At 42.5% G+C, this 20,465-nt stretch overlaps 2 protein-coding genes across 6 annotated transcripts; one reads left to right on the forward strand and one right to left on the reverse strand.

Moving 5' to 3' along the window:
• Positions 1–445: 445 nt before the first annotated feature.
• On the reverse strand, positions 446–10,986 carry ptp4a1 (protein tyrosine phosphatase 4A1). Of its 5 annotated transcripts, none has more exons than XM_071546331.1 (5): positions 10,854–10,986; positions 10,288–10,380; positions 9,238–9,368; positions 2,970–3,044; positions 446–1,699 (listed from the first exon to the last, which is right to left on the reverse strand). In XM_071546331.1, the coding sequence occupies exons 1-5, from the start codon at positions 10,956–10,958 to the stop codon at positions 1,330–1,332; spliced, it is 774 nt and encodes a 257-aa protein (XP_071402432.1). In that variant the 5' UTR covers positions 10,959–10,986; the 3' UTR covers positions 446–1,329. The 5 variants fall into 5 exon arrangements, with proteins under 5 accessions (XP_071402432.1, XP_071402434.1, XP_071402433.1 ...); XM_071546333.1 differs by having other exon boundaries at positions 1,444–1,703; positions 9,238–9,329; XM_071546332.1 differs by having other exon boundaries at positions 1,444–1,703.
• A 5,786-nt stretch (positions 10,987–16,772) lies between these two features.
• lgsn (lengsin, lens protein with glutamine synthetase domain) lies at positions 16,773–20,458 on the forward strand. The gene is made up of 4 exons (XM_071546339.1): positions 16,773–16,802; positions 17,065–17,731; positions 18,502–18,668; positions 19,265–20,458. The coding sequence occupies exons 1-4, from the start codon at positions 16,773–16,775 to the stop codon at positions 20,456–20,458; spliced, it is 2,058 nt and encodes a 685-aa protein (XP_071402440.1).
• Positions 20,459–20,465: the final 7 nt, after the last annotated feature.

Genomic DNA, 20,465 nt, shown 5'->3' on the forward strand with positions numbered 1-20,465 from the left:
ATAGTCTACTGGAAACCCCTATATGGCCTATATGAAACCCAGCAATGTTGTTTCCTATTAACTTTTATGATTAAAATGTCATCTATAGGCCTAACAGATGAGATTAAGCTTAGCTGCTAAGAGTTGCAAGTTTGGCAATTTGAGTACTTAGCATAATGAGCTAATTAATCGCCTAGCTACTAGCTATCCTGAAAAATCACTATCATAAATGTATCATTTGATTTCTCTAAAATATAAAGAATCCTGTCTAAAAGTGTTATTTGACCAACTAAGGACATTAATTGACTTACTATCCTTAAAAAAAAAGAATCACAATTGTTTCAGTTTTGTGCCACTTTTCATTTTGTAAGTGTAGGTGTTTGTTTTTCTGAATATTTTTAAAGAAACCTTTTGCCTGTAACATTGAAAACAACCATTGACTCCCAGTTCCAGATGTTTTGTTCTTTTTCAGTGTATCATTTTAATGTACTCTCACAAGTTGGTGAACAGGTACAATTTTGTCGCTCACGGTACTAAAACACACATCCATTGATAGTATAAATAGCCAACCTAATAATAATAGTACACATTTTCAAATACATAAAATCATCAAGTATCCAAGTCTTAAGTTACGGACATCAAATAAAAAGGCATACAAAATATCGCAGACGTTGGAAGTCCAGTTTGAAGCAAAAAATAAAATTAAAAACGAAAAAAAAATAAAAAAAATAAACAAACTGATAAAAACACAAAATCACATTTTGGACATGGCAGTTAATTAGTAAACAAAAGGTTTGATAGAGAAAAGAAAAAAAAAAAAAAAAACGAGTTCCCAGACTTTCAATTGACAAATATTGCAACAATTAAGCATTTTATATTAAAAAATAGTTACTGAAAGGGCATAAGTGTGTGTAAGACTTCCTGCACAAGACAAAGGCAACAATTTTTTTTTTTGTTCCGAGTAGAAAAATGAAACACCTTTTCCAAATGCTAGTGGGAGTCGACTCCCGTCCCGATTGCCTTTGTTCCATTTCGATTGTAAGGCATTTATGGATGAACCATCTGATTTGAAGGAAGGCATACCTCTTTCTAGTCAGTCCTGAAACGGAACCGCATAATTTAACGGGGGGGGGGGGGGTACATAATTTCTTACGTTAACCGAAAAGTAGTTTCTTTTTTTTTAGCACATTCTCCGGCGATGTAAACGCTCTGGCCAATCGGAATCTTTGGGATGCGTTTGCGAAAGGAATCATCCGACATCTCGACGCTTTACGATCAAACACGACTCACTGGCAGCGCGGCTCTTTCCAATTCTACGGGCACATGAAGAGAAAACACTGTGATTCCGGTTCACACAACTCTATTTTTTTTTTGTTGTTTTTTTTTTGTTTTGACACTTGAATTTGAAACTGGAGAGGGTAAGGGAACACTTGAATTACCGAGCATGGATTCCCAAAGGAAATACTTCAACACAATGACTAAGAAAACAAGCCTGCCAGGTAATAAGCTAGCAAGATTAAATTGAACTGTTCCGGTGTGTGGGTCGGGCTGGGCTGGGTCGGGTCGGGCCGGGCCGGCGCGGGGCGGCCCGGCCCGGGGTTTGGCTCTACTGGATGCAGCAGTTATTGCGATGGCCGTTGGAATCTTTGAAGCGCAGGCGCATCTTTGGACGATATTTCTCCAGGTAGAACAGCTGCTTGCTGTTGAACGCTCCTCGACGCTTCCTGGAGGAAAACAAGAGCAAAAGATCAGCTCAATTCAACTGACCGGTAACATTACGTTCAGTTTCTCTCTCTCTCAGGGCGTCATGGTGGCTTGAGGCCACCAGGTAACCAGACGGCCTCGTTTGATCCCTGCACTAACAAATGTGTGTCAGTCAATAGCTGTGTGTGCTGTCAAGTGTCCAAAGTGTCCAAAGTGTCCAAAGTGTCCAAAGTGTCCTTGATCAAGACACCGAGTCCCTTCCTGCTCTTTGATGCTGTCGCTCAGGGTGACAGCGTCTGCTACGTGCCTAAAATACAACGTATCCTTTATTTTCTTTTTCATTTTCACCTTGTTAGCTAGTTTTCTATGTCATAATATACAACTATTTAATAATAAATACCCCAATTTTTTTTATTTTCCAATTCAAATCCAGGTACTTTTACTTCCTGGAAAACTATATTTGGTAACACTTTACGATAAGCGTCACTAAGTTAAGGGTTAGTTAATGCTTAATAAGGGTTAACAGTTAACTAATGTGTAATTTACCAATGGTGTTCATGTTAACTAAGGTATTAATTTATACATAATTTAATAGTTCATAAAGATGACTATTAAATAATGTATAAATTAATACCTTAGTTAACATGAACACCAATAGTAAATGATTACCAGACACATTAGTTAACTGTTAATTAATGCTTATTAAGCATTAACTAACCCTTAATTAATGTACCCTTATTGTAAAGTGTTACCCTGTATTTTTAGAGGTTACTGCATGACATACCAACAGGCATAAATAAAAATTTGAAGCAATAATATCACAGATGTTTTAACAATCCCCCTCCCATCAAATAAAACTGCCTTTCTCTCCCTAACTGATCTCCCATTGGTTGACACTTTTGAGTGATGCCTCCCTGTGTTACGTCCCGCCTCAACATCCTGTTTCAACAGGAAATGCATCACATCCAGGAAGCACGACGCTCCCAAAATGCCGCTTCACTGTGACTTACTTAAGAATACAATCAGGAGACAGTACAGATATAGACAGATCTACCGCATTACATTAGACAACCTGTCAGCTTCTCGGTCAAACAGAGGTAACACTGCTTTGTTGTTGTAAAACCTTCATCTGAACATGCTTCCAAATTTCAAAAGGAAAGAAACCAAAGTCCTCTGTTGCTATGGAAACACGGCATGTTGGAGCAGAGCAGCCTTCATCAGGCGGATCTCGAACTTCAAGGTTTCAGCTCTTTCAGTTCTGCCTTTCTACTGACGTGTGAACTTACTGTCGAATGAACTGGACAGCATCTTCGTATTTCATCCCACATTCTATCATGGCGAGGGCGACCAGGACAGGAGCTCTGCATGGAGAACACACACACACACACACACACACACACACACACACATCAGTTAAGAGGAAGCTTCTATTCATAATGCACTTTTCATTAAGGCAAAGTGCTGCAGCATCAAAAACAGCTGCAGAGACTGTGGTTAACAGCCGACTGGTTCAACAGGCTTTTCTCAGTCTGTCTTCGAGTGTTTAAGACCTGTTCATGCCTCCTGGAATTGAATTTAAGACCAATTTGAAAGTTAAAAAATAAAGAAACAAAAAAGCTAAAGCAAAACCAGCCCATTTCTGACTGAACGCAGCTGATGACAGTTATGAAACTATGAAAGAGCCGTAGAAGAAAAAGGACACCAGGGAATAAATAGTTCAGGGACATGATGTCTACTTATTTTTAAAGCAATTACATTACAGCAGATGATGAAAGACAAAACCCTGTATTAACCCTATCCTGTATTGATCTATGAGTGGACATGCATGTGGGTAAAACTTACTGTGACCAAATGACTAAATATAATTTAATGCAAATAATCTGTCAATACCACTATCTAATTTCATATTTGTATCAAAATGAAACTTAATTTAAAAAAAATAAACCTTGGAGAAATAAATAACGGCTTCTAATAACTGTATTTAAGACCTCTTCATTATAAAAAAGACTTGCAAATACTATGTTTCTGTATCAGATAATGTACAAATATAGAAGGCAAGGCAAGTCGAAGTGCTTTACAGAGTAATAAAAATACAGTAAAGGTAAAAGATTTACAATTAAAAAGTGCAAAAGTACAGACAAGAGATACAAAAGATAAAAGACTTAAAAAGTAAACTAGTGCAGTTCAAATCAAGTGAAATAGAAAGATAAAAGAACACAACAAATACTCCCACTTTTAGATGCACATTGTGAGTGAACCCATATGTTTTTCTTTCATTTTATTATCCCGTCTTTCCTGATTCTACTCTTGATCTGATATTTACGTCAGATCTCACTGCCTAAGGCAGACGAGAATCATAGATTCTCCTCTTGGTCAAAAACCTCACCATCCACAGATGGATGAGAATCATACAGGGTAAAGCTCTGTCCCCCCCGCATATAGTGTTCACTCAGCACAAGTAAGCATTACCTGGACAAGACGAATGAAAATTCGTACTTGTCCGTGTCAGCTCTGTTGGGATCCTGAACAGAAACAGTTCAAATGAAGGCTATTTAAAAGTTAAGCTGAAAAGATAAGTTTTTAGCCATTACAGGGTAGAGTAGGCAGTGTAAAATAGGAACGTTTTTAGCTTTGACTTAAAAGTGGTCAGAGTCGGGGCTTGTCTAATATCATCTGGGAGGTTATTCCAGGTCTGTGTTGCATGATAACAAAACGCTGTTTCACCGTGTTTTGTTCTAACTCTTGGGACAGCCAGTAGGCCGGCCCCAGATGTCCTAAGGGTCCTAGAAGGTTCATATGGCACAAGCATGTCAGAGATGTATTTGGGCCCAGAGCCACGGAATGATTTGTAGACAAGCAGCAAGATTTTTAAATCAGTTTTCTGAGTGACTGGTAGCCAGTGTAAGGATTTTAGAACTGGTGTAATGTGGTTGTATTTCCTAGTTTTTCTCAGGACCCTGGCAGTGGCATTCTGAATAAGTTGGAGTTGGCGAAGAACTTTTTTTGAAAGCCCTGTGAACAGACCATTGCAGTAATCCAATCTACTGGAAATAAAGGCATGGGTAAGCCTTTCTAGGTCTTGTTTTGACATGATTCCTCTGACTCTTGCAATATTTTTTAGATGGTAGTAAGCTGACGAAGTTACCGATTTGATGTGGCTATTGAAATTTAAATCTGAGTCCAGGATAACGCCAAGATTTCTAGCTCGACTCTTCGTTATGAAAGACAGGGAGTCAAGGTGAGAGCAGACATTCTGTCTTTCTTTCTGTGCTCCAAAGACAATTATCTCGGTCCTACCTCTGTTTAGTTGGAGACAATTTTGCCGCATCCAGTCATTGATTTGTTTGATGCAGTGACACAGAAATTCAACAGGTCCATAGTCACCTGGTGTAAGTGATATGTAGATTTGCGTGTCATCTGCATAATTATGGTAGGCTACTTTATTATTTTGTAGGATTTGGCCTAAAGGAAGCATATAGAGATTGAACAGGAGAGGTCCCAAAATGGACCCCTGTGGAACCCCGCAGGTCATGGCAATCTGCTCGGAAACACAGTTTCCAATAGAGACAAAGTACTTTCTGTCATGAAGATATGACTTGAAACACTTAAGGACAGTTCCAGAGAGTCCCACCCAGTTTTCTAATCTTTGTAATAGAATTGTATGGTCCACAGTGTCAAAGGCAGCACTAAGATCCAGCAGTACTAAAACAGAGACTTTGCCTGAGTCATAGTTCAGGCGAATGTCATTTAGTACCTTTATGAGTGCAGTCTCAGTGCTGTGATGGGGCCAAAATCCTGATTGAAAGTTATCGAAGCAATTGTTCAGCGTTAAAAAGTTACTAAGTTGTTGGAGAACAACTTTTTCAATAACTTTACCTAAAAACGGTAAATTTTATATAGGTCGATAGTTATTCAGTACAGTAGCATCAAGACTGCTCTTCTTTAGGAGAGGCTTAATGACTGCAGTTTTCAAAGCCTTTGGAAAAATGCCATATTGGAGAGAATTGTTAACTACAAGTATTAGTTCTTCACCAGGCTGCTCAAAACTGTTTTAAGGAAGCTAGTGGGTAAAACATCAAGGCAGCAGGTGGATGATTTGAGATTGGAGACAGTTTCTTCGAGTGTTTTGTCGTCAATGGGATTAAATTGTGTCATACCTACCAAGTTACTTCTGGAAGACTGCAGTGATGATGCTTTTTTGTTTGGCATTGAGGAGTTAATAGCATGTCTGATGCCTTGAATTTTGTCATTAAAAAAGGATGCAAACTCGCTACATTTGCTGGTAGAAACTAGTTCCGGGGATATTGGAACCGGAGGGTTAGTTAACCTGTCAACGGTAGTAAATAAGATACGTGAATTGTTACTGTTCTGGTTGATGATCTCAGAGAAAAATGATTGCCTAGCACTTTTCAAGTTCGGACTGTAAATATGTAATTTTTCTTTATAGATTCCAAAGTGAATCTGGAGGTTTGATTTACGCCATTTTCGCTCTGCTTTCCGGCACTCCCCTTTTCTGGGCCCTTACAGAATGAGTGTTTCTCCATGGTGCCTTTTGCTTATTAGCGACCATTTTAACCTTAGCAGGAGCAATGGCATCAATTACGTTAAAATTTTAGAATTGAAGGTATTCAGTAGATCATCAACATGATTTGAAGCTGGGGCAGTTTCAGATTTGATGGCTTCCATAAAAGTGTTCTGGTATTCTCATTAATGTACCTTTTTTTTAACAGTTTCAGATCTAATGTTGATTTTTGGTGTAACAGACAGATCAAAGAATACACAGAAATGATCTGATAGAGCAACATCAAGCACAGTGACATTTGAAATGTTAACACCCTTAGTAATAACCAGATCTAGAGTGTGTCCTCTAGTATGGGTCGGCCCTTTCACATGTTGAGACAGATCAAACGTGTCAAGTATGGCTGAAAGTTCTTTGGCATTTTTGTTGCTGACATTATCTATGTGTACAGTAAAATCACCCGTAATGACTACACAATCAAATTCAGTGCAGATAATTGAAAGCATCTCAGTAAAATCATCAAGGAAATGTGGAGAGTATTTTGGTGGCCTGTATATAACTATATATAGAATACATGGAGAGAATTTAATTTCCATTTTAAATGACACATATTCAAAGGATGAGAACTCTCCAAATGATAACTTCTTACAAAAGTAACCTATCCCTAAAAAAGGCACAAACACTTCCTCCTTTTTTGTTCTGTCGTGCTTCAAACTCAAATATGAAATTTGGTGGGGTGGATTCAATAAGGATAGCATTCCCATTCTTGGTGTCTAGCCAAATCTCTGTTAAAAACGTAAAATCAAGCTTGTAAGAGGTTAAAAAATCATTGATTAAAAGTGACTTGTTACACAGGGACCTAACAGGGCTAGTTTTAGGTTTGTTGGAGCAGGGCCTGAGATACTTGGCTTACAGGGAATGTGAATCAAATTTGTGGGATTGGAAGATTTTACTGTGACCCGCTTATCTAATCTTTGTCTTGACACTGTGGCTATTGTATTTGAGAAGGTTGTTCTCTCCCAGGGCCTCAGCTTGGTTGCTATCGGATAATTTATGAATAACAGTTCTGGAACAGCAGAGGCCCAGGGTGTGCTAGTTGCTGCCGACGCTGATAGCAGCCGTTGAACTCGTGCTGTTCAAGGCCTTAGAAGCCAGTAGTGTGGGTGAACAAGGTGGTTGAACTCGGGGGGTTGGGGGGGGGGGGGGGGGGGGGGGGGGGTGCGCGCCGGGGGCAGGTGTGCCGGGGGGCGTTGATGGGCGGAGTATAGGTGACCTGGCCATGCTGAGGGTGAGTGGGATCATTTTGATCGCAGACTTCACCAAGTCCTCCATCTGGCTTGGATGGCACGGTGGCTCAGTGGTTAGCACTGTTGCCTCACAGCAAGAAGGTCCTGGGTGCTTTCTGTGTGGAGTTTGCATGTTCTCCCCGTGTTTGTGTGGGTTTACGCCGGGTGCTCCCGTTTCCTCCCACCATCAAAGACATGTATGTTAGGGTTAATACTCCTGGCACTCTTTCTGCGGAGGAGCCTTTCGCTGGTGGAGAGTAGGGCAGGAAGTTGTTTGGAGTGTAGAAAATTCCCTGTCAGCCGTCTAAGTCCACGTCCGTTTAGGTGGGGACCCTTTCCTTTGAAGAGATCATCACGTTCGCAAAGCAGGTTGAAGTTATCAATGAAATGTATCCCTTGAGACTCACAGGTATTAGAGAGCCACGTATTCAGTGCAAGTAGGTGGCTGAATTTATTTATCTTTCTGTCAACAGTTGGAAGAGGCCCACTGATAAATGATTGCATTTCTAGCTCATCAAGTCTGTTAAAAAGTTTAGAGAAATCTTGTTTTAGCAGTTCTGATTCCCCTTTGCTGGTGTCAACGGTTCCCACATGTACAATAACTTGTTTGATTCCTGGGTGGTTAGACAGTACCTGGGAGAAAAGTCCACTTATATCGCTGACCATGGCACTTGGATAGCTACATGCGATGATCCTTTCATTGTTCACAGCTCTGATTGCACCGTCTCCCACAAGGAGTATATCTTTCTTCTTCACCTCTGGCCCAGATTCTTTGTCTCCGTGGGCCTTGTGCTCCTTCTGTGTGCCGGTGTTAATTCCACGTTTCCCCTTGTGAACGAAATCATTATTTCTTCCCGATTTCCCATTCATAAAAGTGCTTTCCAGCTCGTTCTCACTTAGTTCAGACAGTGGTTGATATCTATTTTTGAGCCGTGTATCTGTCGATGTTGTATTTCCCCTTGTAATGTTATCATTTGTTTTTCTCATTCTGTGGTTGCGTTTTGGTTTAGCACAAAGTGTATGCCAGGTGGCAGTGGAATCAGTCTGTGCGGTTCCCGCTTTAGCAAGTTTCGGGAAAGACACTGTATCATCTAGGTTTAGCATATTAGCGGTAGCATCCTGGTTAGCACTGCTTTGATAAGTGGTAGCATTCTGGTTAGCCCCAGACTTAGCCGTCTTACCACAGGTTGTTATGGGGAGTGTCTCATGTAGTCCTTTCTCAGCTTTCAGTGTAATAATCTTAGCCTGGAGCACGGCGATTTCCTGTAGATATTTCCGACAGTTTTGGCATGAGTCCGTCGTGGGTTTTGATGGATTTGAGACGCTGGGACCGTGAGGCATCGTAGAAATCTACGGCCACAACAGGCTAGTAATGTTAGAATTGCTAGCAGGTCACACCAGTAGTTCAGCTTGTAGTATTCTCCGAAAGTTTAAAAGTAGTAGATCGCTACCTGTGGCAACTTTAGCCGTCAGGAGGTCAGATGATCCATCTCAGTAGTTGTCATTAAGCCAGAAATTAGCAGCCGATGTGAGGGAAAAAAGGGGAAATAGAGCAGAAATTCGAAGAAAAGCAGGAGCAAAGCAGCAAGCGTCTGACCACCCCAGCAGCCAGGAAGTGCCAAACAAAACAAAAAGCACTTGCCATATTCCTACCAAAAAAAATCAAGAGCCACAAATATGAACTTGCATCATAAGAACATGACAACATCACAGTTTTATCTATGAAACAGCTTTCTGTCTGTATCTCACCTCCCCAGCCCTGCTACACAGTGGACAGCGATGCAGCAGCCTGGCTCCTCCCTAAACTTCACCTTCAGGAGGTTCAGCCAATCATCAACTATCTGGTTGGAGGGAGGAGCTCCATCGTCGAACGGCCAATCCTGGAGAGGGAGGGGGGAGAGAGGGAAATGATGTCATTGGCCCTGTTTCTTGGAAACCAAAACAAAAGAAGTGTGAAGCCTACAGCTGGCTGCAGAAAATGAGGGTGGGTTTTAGCCTTTTGTGCTTTGTATTCTCCTTTTTTCATTTGACATTTTCTGGATTATTTTTTTATGTTTATTCATGAAGTTGCTTCTAATCACACACTTGTAGGAATCAGTTTATATAATATGCTTTGGTCCTTCGTCTCCACTATTTAAATGAATCTGAGTAGAAAAGGGTGCAGTGTTGCCGATTCTCTTCCATAGAAAGTAGCTATTGGCTGCTCACAAAGTTGCTAGAAGTCGTCATACATTAATTTGTTCATGACTATGTTTGCTGCAGCCTCCCCCCCCCCACTCTTAGCAGAGGGAGGGGCTAGACTGTGTATAGGATCATCAGACCTCTGTGGAGTCGACAAAGAAGTAGCACAAAGGTACATGCACTGGTATCAGCCGGACAGATTTATCACCAAATGCTTTGAAATCAACACTTTAACGTTGTTGTTCATGGTCTGAAAAGGTCACTAGAGTTGTTGCTAGTCATTTTAAAGAATTAAAGTCACCCAGAGGTGTGAAAAGTCACTAAATCTAGTGACAAAATTGCTAAGTTGGCAACAGTGAAAGGTACAAACCCAAGATCTTTTTAATCATTAACAACTTTGATTCATAGATGAAATATTCAGGAAAGCAAGAGATCTAGCAAAAAAAGCAACATTGGGTTTAGTCTGCACATGCAGTATCACTGCCTCAGTAGATTTGATCCAAAGCTTGCAACACCAGCACTGTGTTGAAACACATCTGCAACACAACGATGACGCAGAAACAGATTGTGTCATCTGATCTGAGTCAACTTCGATCAGAGAGGCCGGTCTGAGCTTACCAGAACCTGGATCCCCTCTTTCCCCACCAGAGTGGCATCATAGGTGGCCTCACACACTCTCACCACAGTGGTCACTCCGTACTTCTTCAGCTCCTGTACAAAAAAAACAGTTGAAGATCTGTTAGAAAAGATCAACTTTATTGTTCCCCAAAGAAGGAAACAGGGACAGCTAATTCAGAAACAGCAAAAATACATAAAACTCAATTAAGCAACGTGTTTCGATATCAATATACAGTATATCATGATATCTGCTCACGTATGTGAAATCACATGCTAAATAAACCAATCGAAGCTCATTACATTGAATTGCATGGTAATGTGAGTAAGTGTGATATCAACACAAAACTATCTAAGAGTTTATATATGTTTGGTATCATTAATGTATACAATAGAATTGGTTATCACGATATTATGATATCATTTCATCATATGACCCCGTATATCATATTTAAAGACGATATACGATAATATTGAATTATTGCCCAGCTCTAAAAAAAACCTCTAGAAACTGTAACTAATGAATCCCATTTACATTTGACTGTTTAACCAATCACAATGAGGCTCACCTCGATGAACTTATTCAGGGTGGCGTTGGTGGGATTGTGGGTAATGAGGAACCTCATGTTTTTGTAGGTGATCTCCACGGGGGCCGGTCTGTTCATACGAGCCATTGTGACGAACGGGGAAGAAAAAAAAAACGAAAAACCCAAATGTCTTCCACAGAGTAAAAACACTAATGTAAACACTTAGTTGAGCGCGGAGGGAATGTCAAACAAAAATGTCAAACGAGCTTCCAGAAACCCAGAAACCAAATCCTCCGGTCTTCTTACGAGGTCGGCGAGGCCAAAAGAAGAAGAAGAAGAAGAAGAAGAAGGCTGCGACGGGCAAAAAGGGAAAGTCGGGGGGAGTTGGCGGCCGAAAAAAGGGCGAACGAAAAAACAAAAAAAAAACAAACTCAAACCCCTCTCCTTTGGAATAAAACAAAACAAAACAAAGGAAAAAAACAAGGTTGGTTCCACCTTGATTCGGGCCAGGCGGAAGCCGACGAGGGCAGTGTGCAGCGGGTGGAGTTACCCCATCCAGGCCGAGTTGTCGCTGGTTCTGGGAGGCGTCCCGGTCCTGCCGACGTTCGGGGGTCCCTCCTGCGGCTCAAGTGCGTCGGGGCGATGGCGAGTTCGGCAGTTCACTCGTCTGCATAGGCGGCGTGCTGAGCCTGGCAGTAGTCCCCACTGCCCTTCAGAAACTCCATAAATGTGTGACCCAGAACACCACAGAACTGCTGCGGGACAGAGGGGAGAAGCAGGAAGACGCGTTCAAACACACAGTCAACAGAAGATTCAAACAACAGAGGAGAGAGAGAGAGGGAGAGAGGGGGAGAGAGAGAGAGAGAGAGAGAGAGAGAGAGAGAGGGAGAGAGAGAGAGAGAGAGAGAGGGAGAGAGAGAGCGAGCTGCTGGGCTCTGCTGTGTGGAGGAATGTGATGAAGGCTGTTGCTTAAAGGAAAAATCCACCCAAAAACGCTTTAACACTCGTAAAAAACTGATAATGGTGATGTATCCTGCATTTCAGGGGCCCATTTTGTAGTGTGGTGTATTTTTCGTGGATAACCGGCCAATCGTAGACGAGGTGACGTCACCTCCAGATGTTTCCAGCAGCTACAGTGGAGTTTGATATGAGAAAATGTTTCAGGATGTAAAACATCAGCGGTAAACGTCAGGTTTTGGTGTCAGTCCCTCAGAACCAAAGAGCGAGGGCTTCTTTCTAGAGCCGCCATTTTGCACCGAGAGACGTTCAACAATCATACAGGGAGAAATCCATCGTAGAAGAGGAGAGAGACCAATTTCTCCACCCACAGGAGCAGGAGAGAGACCAGAATGCAATGCAGCAGAGAGACCAGGTTGGGGTTTGAGTACGGGGCGTGGCCGGTGGTCATAGACGTGCCCCAATGATCATGAAATAGTCAGCTAGCTCGCTAGATTTATATGCAAATATGGCTACTTTGATTGAAAGCAACGAACTCATACACATTCTCTGGGGGGTGTTGAAAGGCATTCTGGGAAATGTAGGAAACTTCTACTGCTAACTGCAGTAGAAGTAGACGAGGCAGGTTGAGGGAAAGTGGGTTCACCAAAAAAGTAAATTACAACACTTCATCACAAAATGTACTCAACATCACAGAGTGATGATATATGCTTAAGTATCTTCGGGTGGATTTCTTCTTTAAAATTAAACAAGAAATTCCATGTCACTCTTCTGCTGAAAAATTTGAAATGCTTTTATTTCTCGGCTAGTTCAAAAGAAGACGTTCAAAGAAGAAGAACCACGACATGTTTCGGCCATGCTGCGGCCTTCATCGGGGAGCAGGGAGGGTGGATTTCTGTACATCTCTCAGACTTCAGGCCGTTTCACACCAAGTCTGATATTTTCTCATGAATAAAAGCACATCAAATTTTTTAATGCATGACCTATGACCTCTTGCACAGAGTCCGAAACTGTTGTGCGTTACATTTCTAAATCGTAACCGGTTTGATTTCTGCGTTGTTCGTGTGCGTTAAAAAAATCAGAGTGACCGATTACGATCTCTAAATGTGTTCACGTGGCGTACGTAGCTGCTTGTTCACGTGACGCTTCGCAAAAACAAACATGGCGTCCGATCAACTCATCATTTTCGTGTCAAGAGCACAAGGAGCTGTTGATGAGCAGGACAGCGGGTATAAAAATGCCAAACGGAAAGAAATTATATGGCAGAACATTGGGGAATATTGGACGGCAGGAGTTTACATTACCTGTACAGTCTCTGCTCATAGACATGCTACTCTGTTAGCTATGATAACTGTCCTAAAGCCCTAGAGTCCTATTAAAATGCTGTGACCATCTCAACCTTAGCGATTTCTGTAATAGATGAGATTAAAAGTTTGTGGAGTTTTTGATTTTTTTCTGGCTTTTTTTTTCCTTTCAGATTTCGGACTATAAAGTTGTGTCGGATGTGGTGTGAAAAGGCCTTTACTCTGAGGAAAATGGGTTGTGTCACCGGTAAAGCAAGGCACTAACACAGCCAGGGTTAGGGGTTTGATTCCCACTGTGAAATGAAACACAATCTCTGCTGCAGTTTCCAGTCTTTTAGCGCGGTTTTTGGTACGAGTTTCTTGCCAAAAGGACAAATGACATGAAATCATACCATATTTGAGAAGCTAAAAAAATTTAAATTTCACGTCAAAGTGTGTCTGGTTCGTCAGCTCAACAGGTAGAGCAAGGCACTAACGCTGCCAAGGGGTTAGGGGTTCGATTCCCACTGGGACCACCCATAATAAAAATTTATGGAGTCATGATTTGGACACCGATATCCTCCAAAATGTCATATATACTGTTTCTCAGGAGGAACATACTGATACTCCAGTGTGTTGTAGGCCTGTTCGGCTGAATATGCAATCTCAGATGTACAGTAGGAAGGATGTGCCATTTCTGACATGTAGGTCATATCTCAACATGCGGCCTGCAGATGGGCTTTTCCATATAAACCCAGTTGTTGCCATCATCATCAGTCTGGTTCACACACACACTGTATTGCACGATTTACAGGCATTTTCAGCCCATTTTTTGCCCTTTACACCCATAAGACGGGTGTAATACCTTAAGGCCCACATACTGGAAATGTTTTTTCTCAGCTTATGCCTAAGCTCTTCAAGTATGCTTTGTTAATCCGATATTTTCCGGCTGAAAAACAACGTTACGTTCTACAAAAAAAATGGCATTGTGCCTAATAAAAAGGAAAAATCAAATGACTTACAGGGGAGGAAATACACATGAAAGACACACGAGAGAAACAGAGACATGTAAAATTTCTCCTTTAAAGAGATAACACATATTTCATTACATTAAGGCATTTAGTGGAAACTGTCCTTTGTGTGAGGAAGGACCGGGCGCCATCATATAGAGGCCTATAGAAACTGTCAAGGACCATGAGACAGACAAACTACATATTGCTGAGCAGTGACAAATATAACGCCTCGTTAAAGCAGACGGCGGATAATCTCGGTGAGAAAGCACACAGAAACTGTCACTTATGAATTTGACATATTTCAAACAAAAATGCGTCGATTTTATCCGGCAGAAATGTCGAATAGGAGGAATATGCTGCGCATCCGACACCCGCTTCGTAACCCCTAACGTACATCACCATGCACAAACCTGTAGTTAACGTTACACTTAAATCACTGTGTCAAATCTACATGCAATCACTCCAAAAACACTTGCAATCAAGCATGAAAATACATGTGAAGTGTCGGCGTCTCGGGAATAAAAGATTTGTGCCGAAGAGGCCGTGATTTCACAGAAACGTGAAGGCCGGTTGGGACAGATTTACAACACAGCGAGGAAACAAAACGGACACAAAATGGCAGCGAAAACACTTACTTACTGGGATATGCTTACTCATTGAAGATTGTAGCTTAATCATACAGCCGGTCCCTAGAAAGAAGTAAATATATTAAATGGTTCTCCACCATACAGTCTGAGCTGTTTCTCCGAGCGGAGCCGAAGTCTCCTGGTCTGGTGGGACGCCAGTGTCAAGCTAGACAGAAAGAAACATGCCGCTTCCTGTCAGAACCTTCAAAATAAAATCCCCTCTTTAAAAAAAAAAAAACGAAACGAAGCGAGACAAAAACAGCTTCCACTCCTATGGTGGAAACACGTTATTGTAATAGAAAACTGTAATTATTTGGACATTAATGCTGTTTGGTTTCCCATATAGTTCACAGCAGAGGTTACTGAATAATCATTTTAAAGGCAACAGAGGATTTGTGAGGAATAACAAAAAAAAAAAAAAAATGTAAGAAGTAGTGTAACAAGCTCCCAGGGAATAACAAGTACATTCTCTTTGAAATTAGCAATGAGTACTTTACTTTTTAAAGCAACAAACTTAACAGTTGTACTGTTGGACACTGAGCTGCTCAGTAGACTCTTTCATCCACAGTAACAGTATAATATATTTGGGTATCTCTTTTTACAGGTATCGTTTCCCACCATATTTCATTAAAGGATTCCACTGAATATTTTGATGTTTTTTGTTGTTCTGGACGCCCTCATACCATTTTTCCCCAAATGACAATTTTTACAATTTTACTATGAAGGGAAAAATCTTAGAACTTCCTGTATTTCCATTATTATAATTCCTCTGGCTTGACGCAGCTCCTGAAACCCCACCCTGAAAATGTGAAGTGGTGAAGTGGTCCTGCTCTCAGACATCAGCCTCCATGCTGCACAAGTCATGTTGTGAGGCCGGCTGCACCTTTAACTGCTGTGACTAATGTATGGGAAGAATACACCAAAATTATATAAAGAACCCATAAAATGACCCATGTCTCAAAGCATTTAGCATTATTATTGTTATTAGTAGTTGTAGTAGTAGCAGGAGGAGGACGACGACAGCGACAAATAGAAGTAGTAGTAGTAGCAGTAGTAGTGGTAGTATTAGTTGGACTGGTGGTAGCAATAGTAGTAGTAGGCCTAGTAGTAGTAGTAGTAGTGGCAGCAGCAGCAGCAGCAGTAGTAGTAGTAGTAGTAGTAGGCCTAGTATTAGTTGGAATAGTGGTAGTAATAGTAGTAGTAGTGGTAGTAGTAGTAGTAGTGATAGAAGTATTAGAGTAGTAGTAGTAGAAGCAGCAGTGGTAGTAGTAGTAGAATAAGTATTAGTAGTAGTAAAATCATCATTAAATAGCCGATATAAAAGCATTGCAGATGGACAGTGAATTGTTGTTCAGTGGCTAATGGATGTTTTGATGTTACATTATTTGAGACTCACCATAACCTGCAAATAATAACAACAACAACACTAACAACAACTATAATAATATTAATAATGAACATAGATCGATTGCAGCCTGTAGATGCATTGAAAAATGAAAACATTTTTGATACCACAGACTGCAGCCTTGTTGTGCATCATTGCTTCCTTTGAATGACCTGACCTGACCTGTGCCTGTCAACATGTCTAGATCACAATCAGCCTCTTTAAAAAACACACAGCAAATCCCACTACACAGTTCATATTTATGTCTCAAGTCTCTTGGAAAGTAATTAGACAGCAACCAGTTTAATGCAAAGAGCAATGATAATACTAGCCTACTCAATTGTCTAGTCCTTGTAGTTTGTTTTCATCACTCTGGAATAAATACTTGGTGTCGTATCTTTCTGGAACCACAAACAGAACTGCTGAGCTCTGCCTTTTCTGTTCGCAATGGCACAAAGGGACATTGAATTGTTCATGCTGATAGCCAATAAGCTCAAAGCAGAAGCAGCTCAGTGTCCACCAGCGGTCAGTGGGTGCCAGTTTCCAGCAGGACGCCCATGGGTGTGGGGGCAAAGAATTTTCTAATCCGTCACACCATTGTGCCAATTGTCTATAAAAATTAATGTGCGAGTATAGCTCCGGCTTCATATGAGGGCTATCAAATTCCAAATCAAAGTTCATGAAAGAGTACAAAAGAAATGCATGACTCTGAAGATTTCAGTCTCAAGGTAACAATTCCACCTCTATCTTTTTATAAATTCTGGACAAAATCTTTTGTTTCAGCACAATACTGTGAGCAGATGCAGCAACTTTGGTTTCAAATAGATTCTTTTAGTTCACTTTGTTCAATTGATTGTATCTTGTGTTTTGTTTTTGAGGATCTTTGCTTCCTATCTTTAACCATTACTGATTTTTTTTGCATTTTATTTCACTCTCTCATTCTTCTTTCATGCACTTTATCATCTTTAACCATTCTTGTGTGTTTTTCAGGAGGGCCATGGAAGAACCACAGACCAAATAGACGGCACAGGGATGAGCCTGGGCAAGAGGAAGGGAGTGAGGGTGACTGGGAAATATGTGGCTCCGTCGGACTGGGAGAGAGGAGGTCCGTCCATCGTCCACTCCTACAGCAGCCACCCCCGACCCCCGGACACCCCCACTGTGATCTCCATCGGCCCTCTCCCTCACAGGCCCTGCTTGAGCCCGGAGCGAGAGGACCGTCCCGGGGCGGAGGAACCCCTCGCCAGGGAGGTCCGGACCGGGGAAGCAGCAGCGTCTTCAGCGTCTCAGAGCGGGATGGGCGTCCCCAGACAGACCATGGAGGAGCTCAGGACGATACTGAGGGACAGTCCACTGCTCAACACCCGGGGGAAAGACGACGGGAAGCCGGGGAGCCCGTACACGTACCTGCACGGGAGCAACAGCAGGCCCGACGGACGGCGGGACGATGGGAACCCACACAGGCCGTTCAGCACCTTCAAACCCCACTCTGACGCTTCCAGAAGGGGGCCCGGGGCCAGAGAGAGCATGCCTATTCAGCTAGCTTCCAACGTGGATTCATCCAGCTCATTCAGGCCTGATGTGGCCACAAATAGGCAATCTGGAGCTAGGTCACCCACACATGAAAGCAGTGTCACCTGGGGAGAGACTGGAACAGGTTAGTGGAGCTTTTCTGTTAAAAGAAATGTTTATTCCTGATGTAATTGAACAGTTTAATTTCTAAATGGGAACTCCTACTCTTACAAAATGGCTGATTGTATAATTTTAACAAATATCTGGAACTTTTTTTAAGGATAGTAGATAGCTTAAGTCCTGTTTTTTGGTCTTGAGTCAGGTCTCAAGACCATTGTGACATCTTGGACTTCTCTTGGTCTCGGCTGACTTGACTTTTTTCTGCCTATCTAAAAATATTTTTAAAATGGGTAATTTTATTGATGTTTGGTTAATTTTTTGACAGCACTTGAAACAATTTAAGGGATTTCAACCTGTGTATGTATGTAGTCTTCAAACTTTTGTCCATTGGTTAGTCAGTTCCTAGGCATTGACAACTGGATGTTAAAGGGTTTAGTGGCCTCATTCAGATGGATCTACATCTTTGTTGACCCTTAAGAAACATTATTTTTACATTTGGAAAGAAGTGTACACTTTTTTTTGCCTGTTTTGGTCTTGGTTTTGAGGACTCGATTTGCTCTGGTCTCTGTTTTGACTTGGCCTCAACCCCCTTTGGACCTGGTCTGGACTTGGACTTGACTAAGATTGTCTTGACTACGGTCCTGTTGGGTCTCTATGTTTTAGACATACTGAATGAAAAACTTGAAAACAGGACTTGATTTTTTTGCTAAAATAGGTAAGTAGCATTTTGGAATCAAACTCTTCAATGACACATTTTCTAGCATTAACTTTCTGGTGAACTTTATTTTCCCACAGATAACGGGAAAGAGAACGTTGAGAACTCGGGAACTCAGGGCTTCATTTCAGCCATGGAGCAGATCAAGCAGCAGATTGCCAGGGAGAACATCAGCTTTGTCCGCTTCGAGGCCACCGACCTCCACGGGGTGTCCAGGTCCAAGACCGTGCCTGTCCGCTTCTTCAATGTAACTATCTATCAGTCTGTATTAGCCTATCTTTCTGTGTTAGCCTTCATCGGTAAACAGGTTATCATAAAATTATTTGATTTTACAAGTGCTGCGTTGAGTGTGACAAAGTAATGCAAATACGACGATAATGCTGTAGGCTCTATCTTTATTAAAAACCTTAGAAAGGTTTATGTCATTATTTAGACTACTTCTGCTGGTAATGTAGGCTTAGCTCTACAAAATGTATTTGCGCTACAGTCATCTTTAAGGCTACATTCACTAAAATTGAAATGCGTACCATGTAGAATCAACCATGAATCAGTTACGTCGAATATGGACAGAAGTGGTGTTTAGGCGAGTCTGCGTGGCTCTCATTTCACGAGTCTGCCGGACCGGCAAATTACATCCATATTTGATGTAATTTTATCATGGTTGATTCTACATGGTCTGTATTCCAATCTTAGTGAATGCAGCTTTAAATTTCAAGATCAACAACATTATAAACAAGTAAAATGTGCAAAGGAACGGATCATTTTGAGAGTAAGTAGAGGAGGAAATCAGGGGACAGGACTATGTGCTGAGGGGTTTAATCAATGTAAACCTTACATCCATAGGAGAAAGCAATATATGGGATATCAATGCCAAGAAGCTACTTGGAGCTGACCCTGAGCCCCAAGTGCAACGAAGTGGACAACGCCAACACCGCCAACTTCAGCAGCGATATTCTTCTGATCCCTGACCTCTCGACCTTCAGGCTCCTTCCCTGGGCGGAGCAGACCGCCCGGGTCATCTGTGACCCCTGCACCGTGACCGGGAGCCCCCTCCGCACTTCGCCTCGCCTTATCGCCAAGCAGCTCCTTGGTCAGCTGCAAAGCCTGGGATTCTCCCTGCATTCCTCCTTCACCTATGAATGCTGCGTCCTGGGAGCGCCAGACCGAATCGGACCGAAGACCCTTATGTTCCCCGCTACCACCCTGCTGAGCAACCACGACCTGCCCTTCTTCCAGCAGCTGGTGGACGGCATGTACTGCATGGGCGCAGATGTGGACAGCTTCGCCTCAGCCAGCGGCCCCGGCCAAATGGAGATCAACCTGAGGCCGGAGTTTGGGATCGAGGCCGCCGATAGCGCCTTCACCTTCCGCACCGGCATCAAAGAGATGGCTCGTAAACACAGCTACATCGCCAGCTTCTTCACCGACGACGGCCTGTACAACGCCGGAGTGCTCTCTCACAGTCTGTGGGACGCCAACGGTCGCCGCAGCCTGTTCCACAGCGGGGAGAGGGGAGGCGAGCTGTCTGAGATCGGCAGGAAATGGCTGGCCGGGCTCCTCACTCACTCCGCCGCCCTGAGCTGCCTGATGTCGCCCGGCCTGGGCTGTCGGAGCCACATCGCCAAGACGATCAAAGACCCCAAGCGGTTGCTGTACGCCACCGCCGGCTGCAACGACAACAGCAGCTCCTTCAACATCAAATGCCACGGCGGGAGGGAGACACACATTGACAACAAGCTGGGCTCAGCCATGGCCAACCCGTATGTTGTGCTGGCCGCCACTGTGGCAGCAGGACTCGACGGCATCAAACGCAACCTCGCTATCGAGACTGATTTAAACAAATCCCCCTGTCAGCAGAAACAGTTTGCCATTCCTGTGAAGCTGGACGATGCTCTGGAGTCTTTGGGAGACGACCTGGTCATCCGCAGTGCCCTCGGAGAGCCCTTTGTGCAGTACTTCATTGCGATGAAGAAGTTTGAGATTGAGACCCAAGAACTGGATGATGAAAGAAACAAGTGCCTGGAATATTTCATCTAGAAATACT

This window comes from Centroberyx affinis, unplaced genomic scaffold (assembly GCF_046629955.1).
Source record: "Centroberyx affinis isolate AG114_WGS23_722 - 3 ecotype Tasmania unplaced genomic scaffold, CSIRO-AGI_Caff_v1 ptg005220l_1, whole genome shotgun sequence".
Classification (NCBI taxonomy): domain Eukaryota; kingdom Metazoa; phylum Chordata; class Actinopteri; order Beryciformes; family Berycidae; genus Centroberyx; species Centroberyx affinis.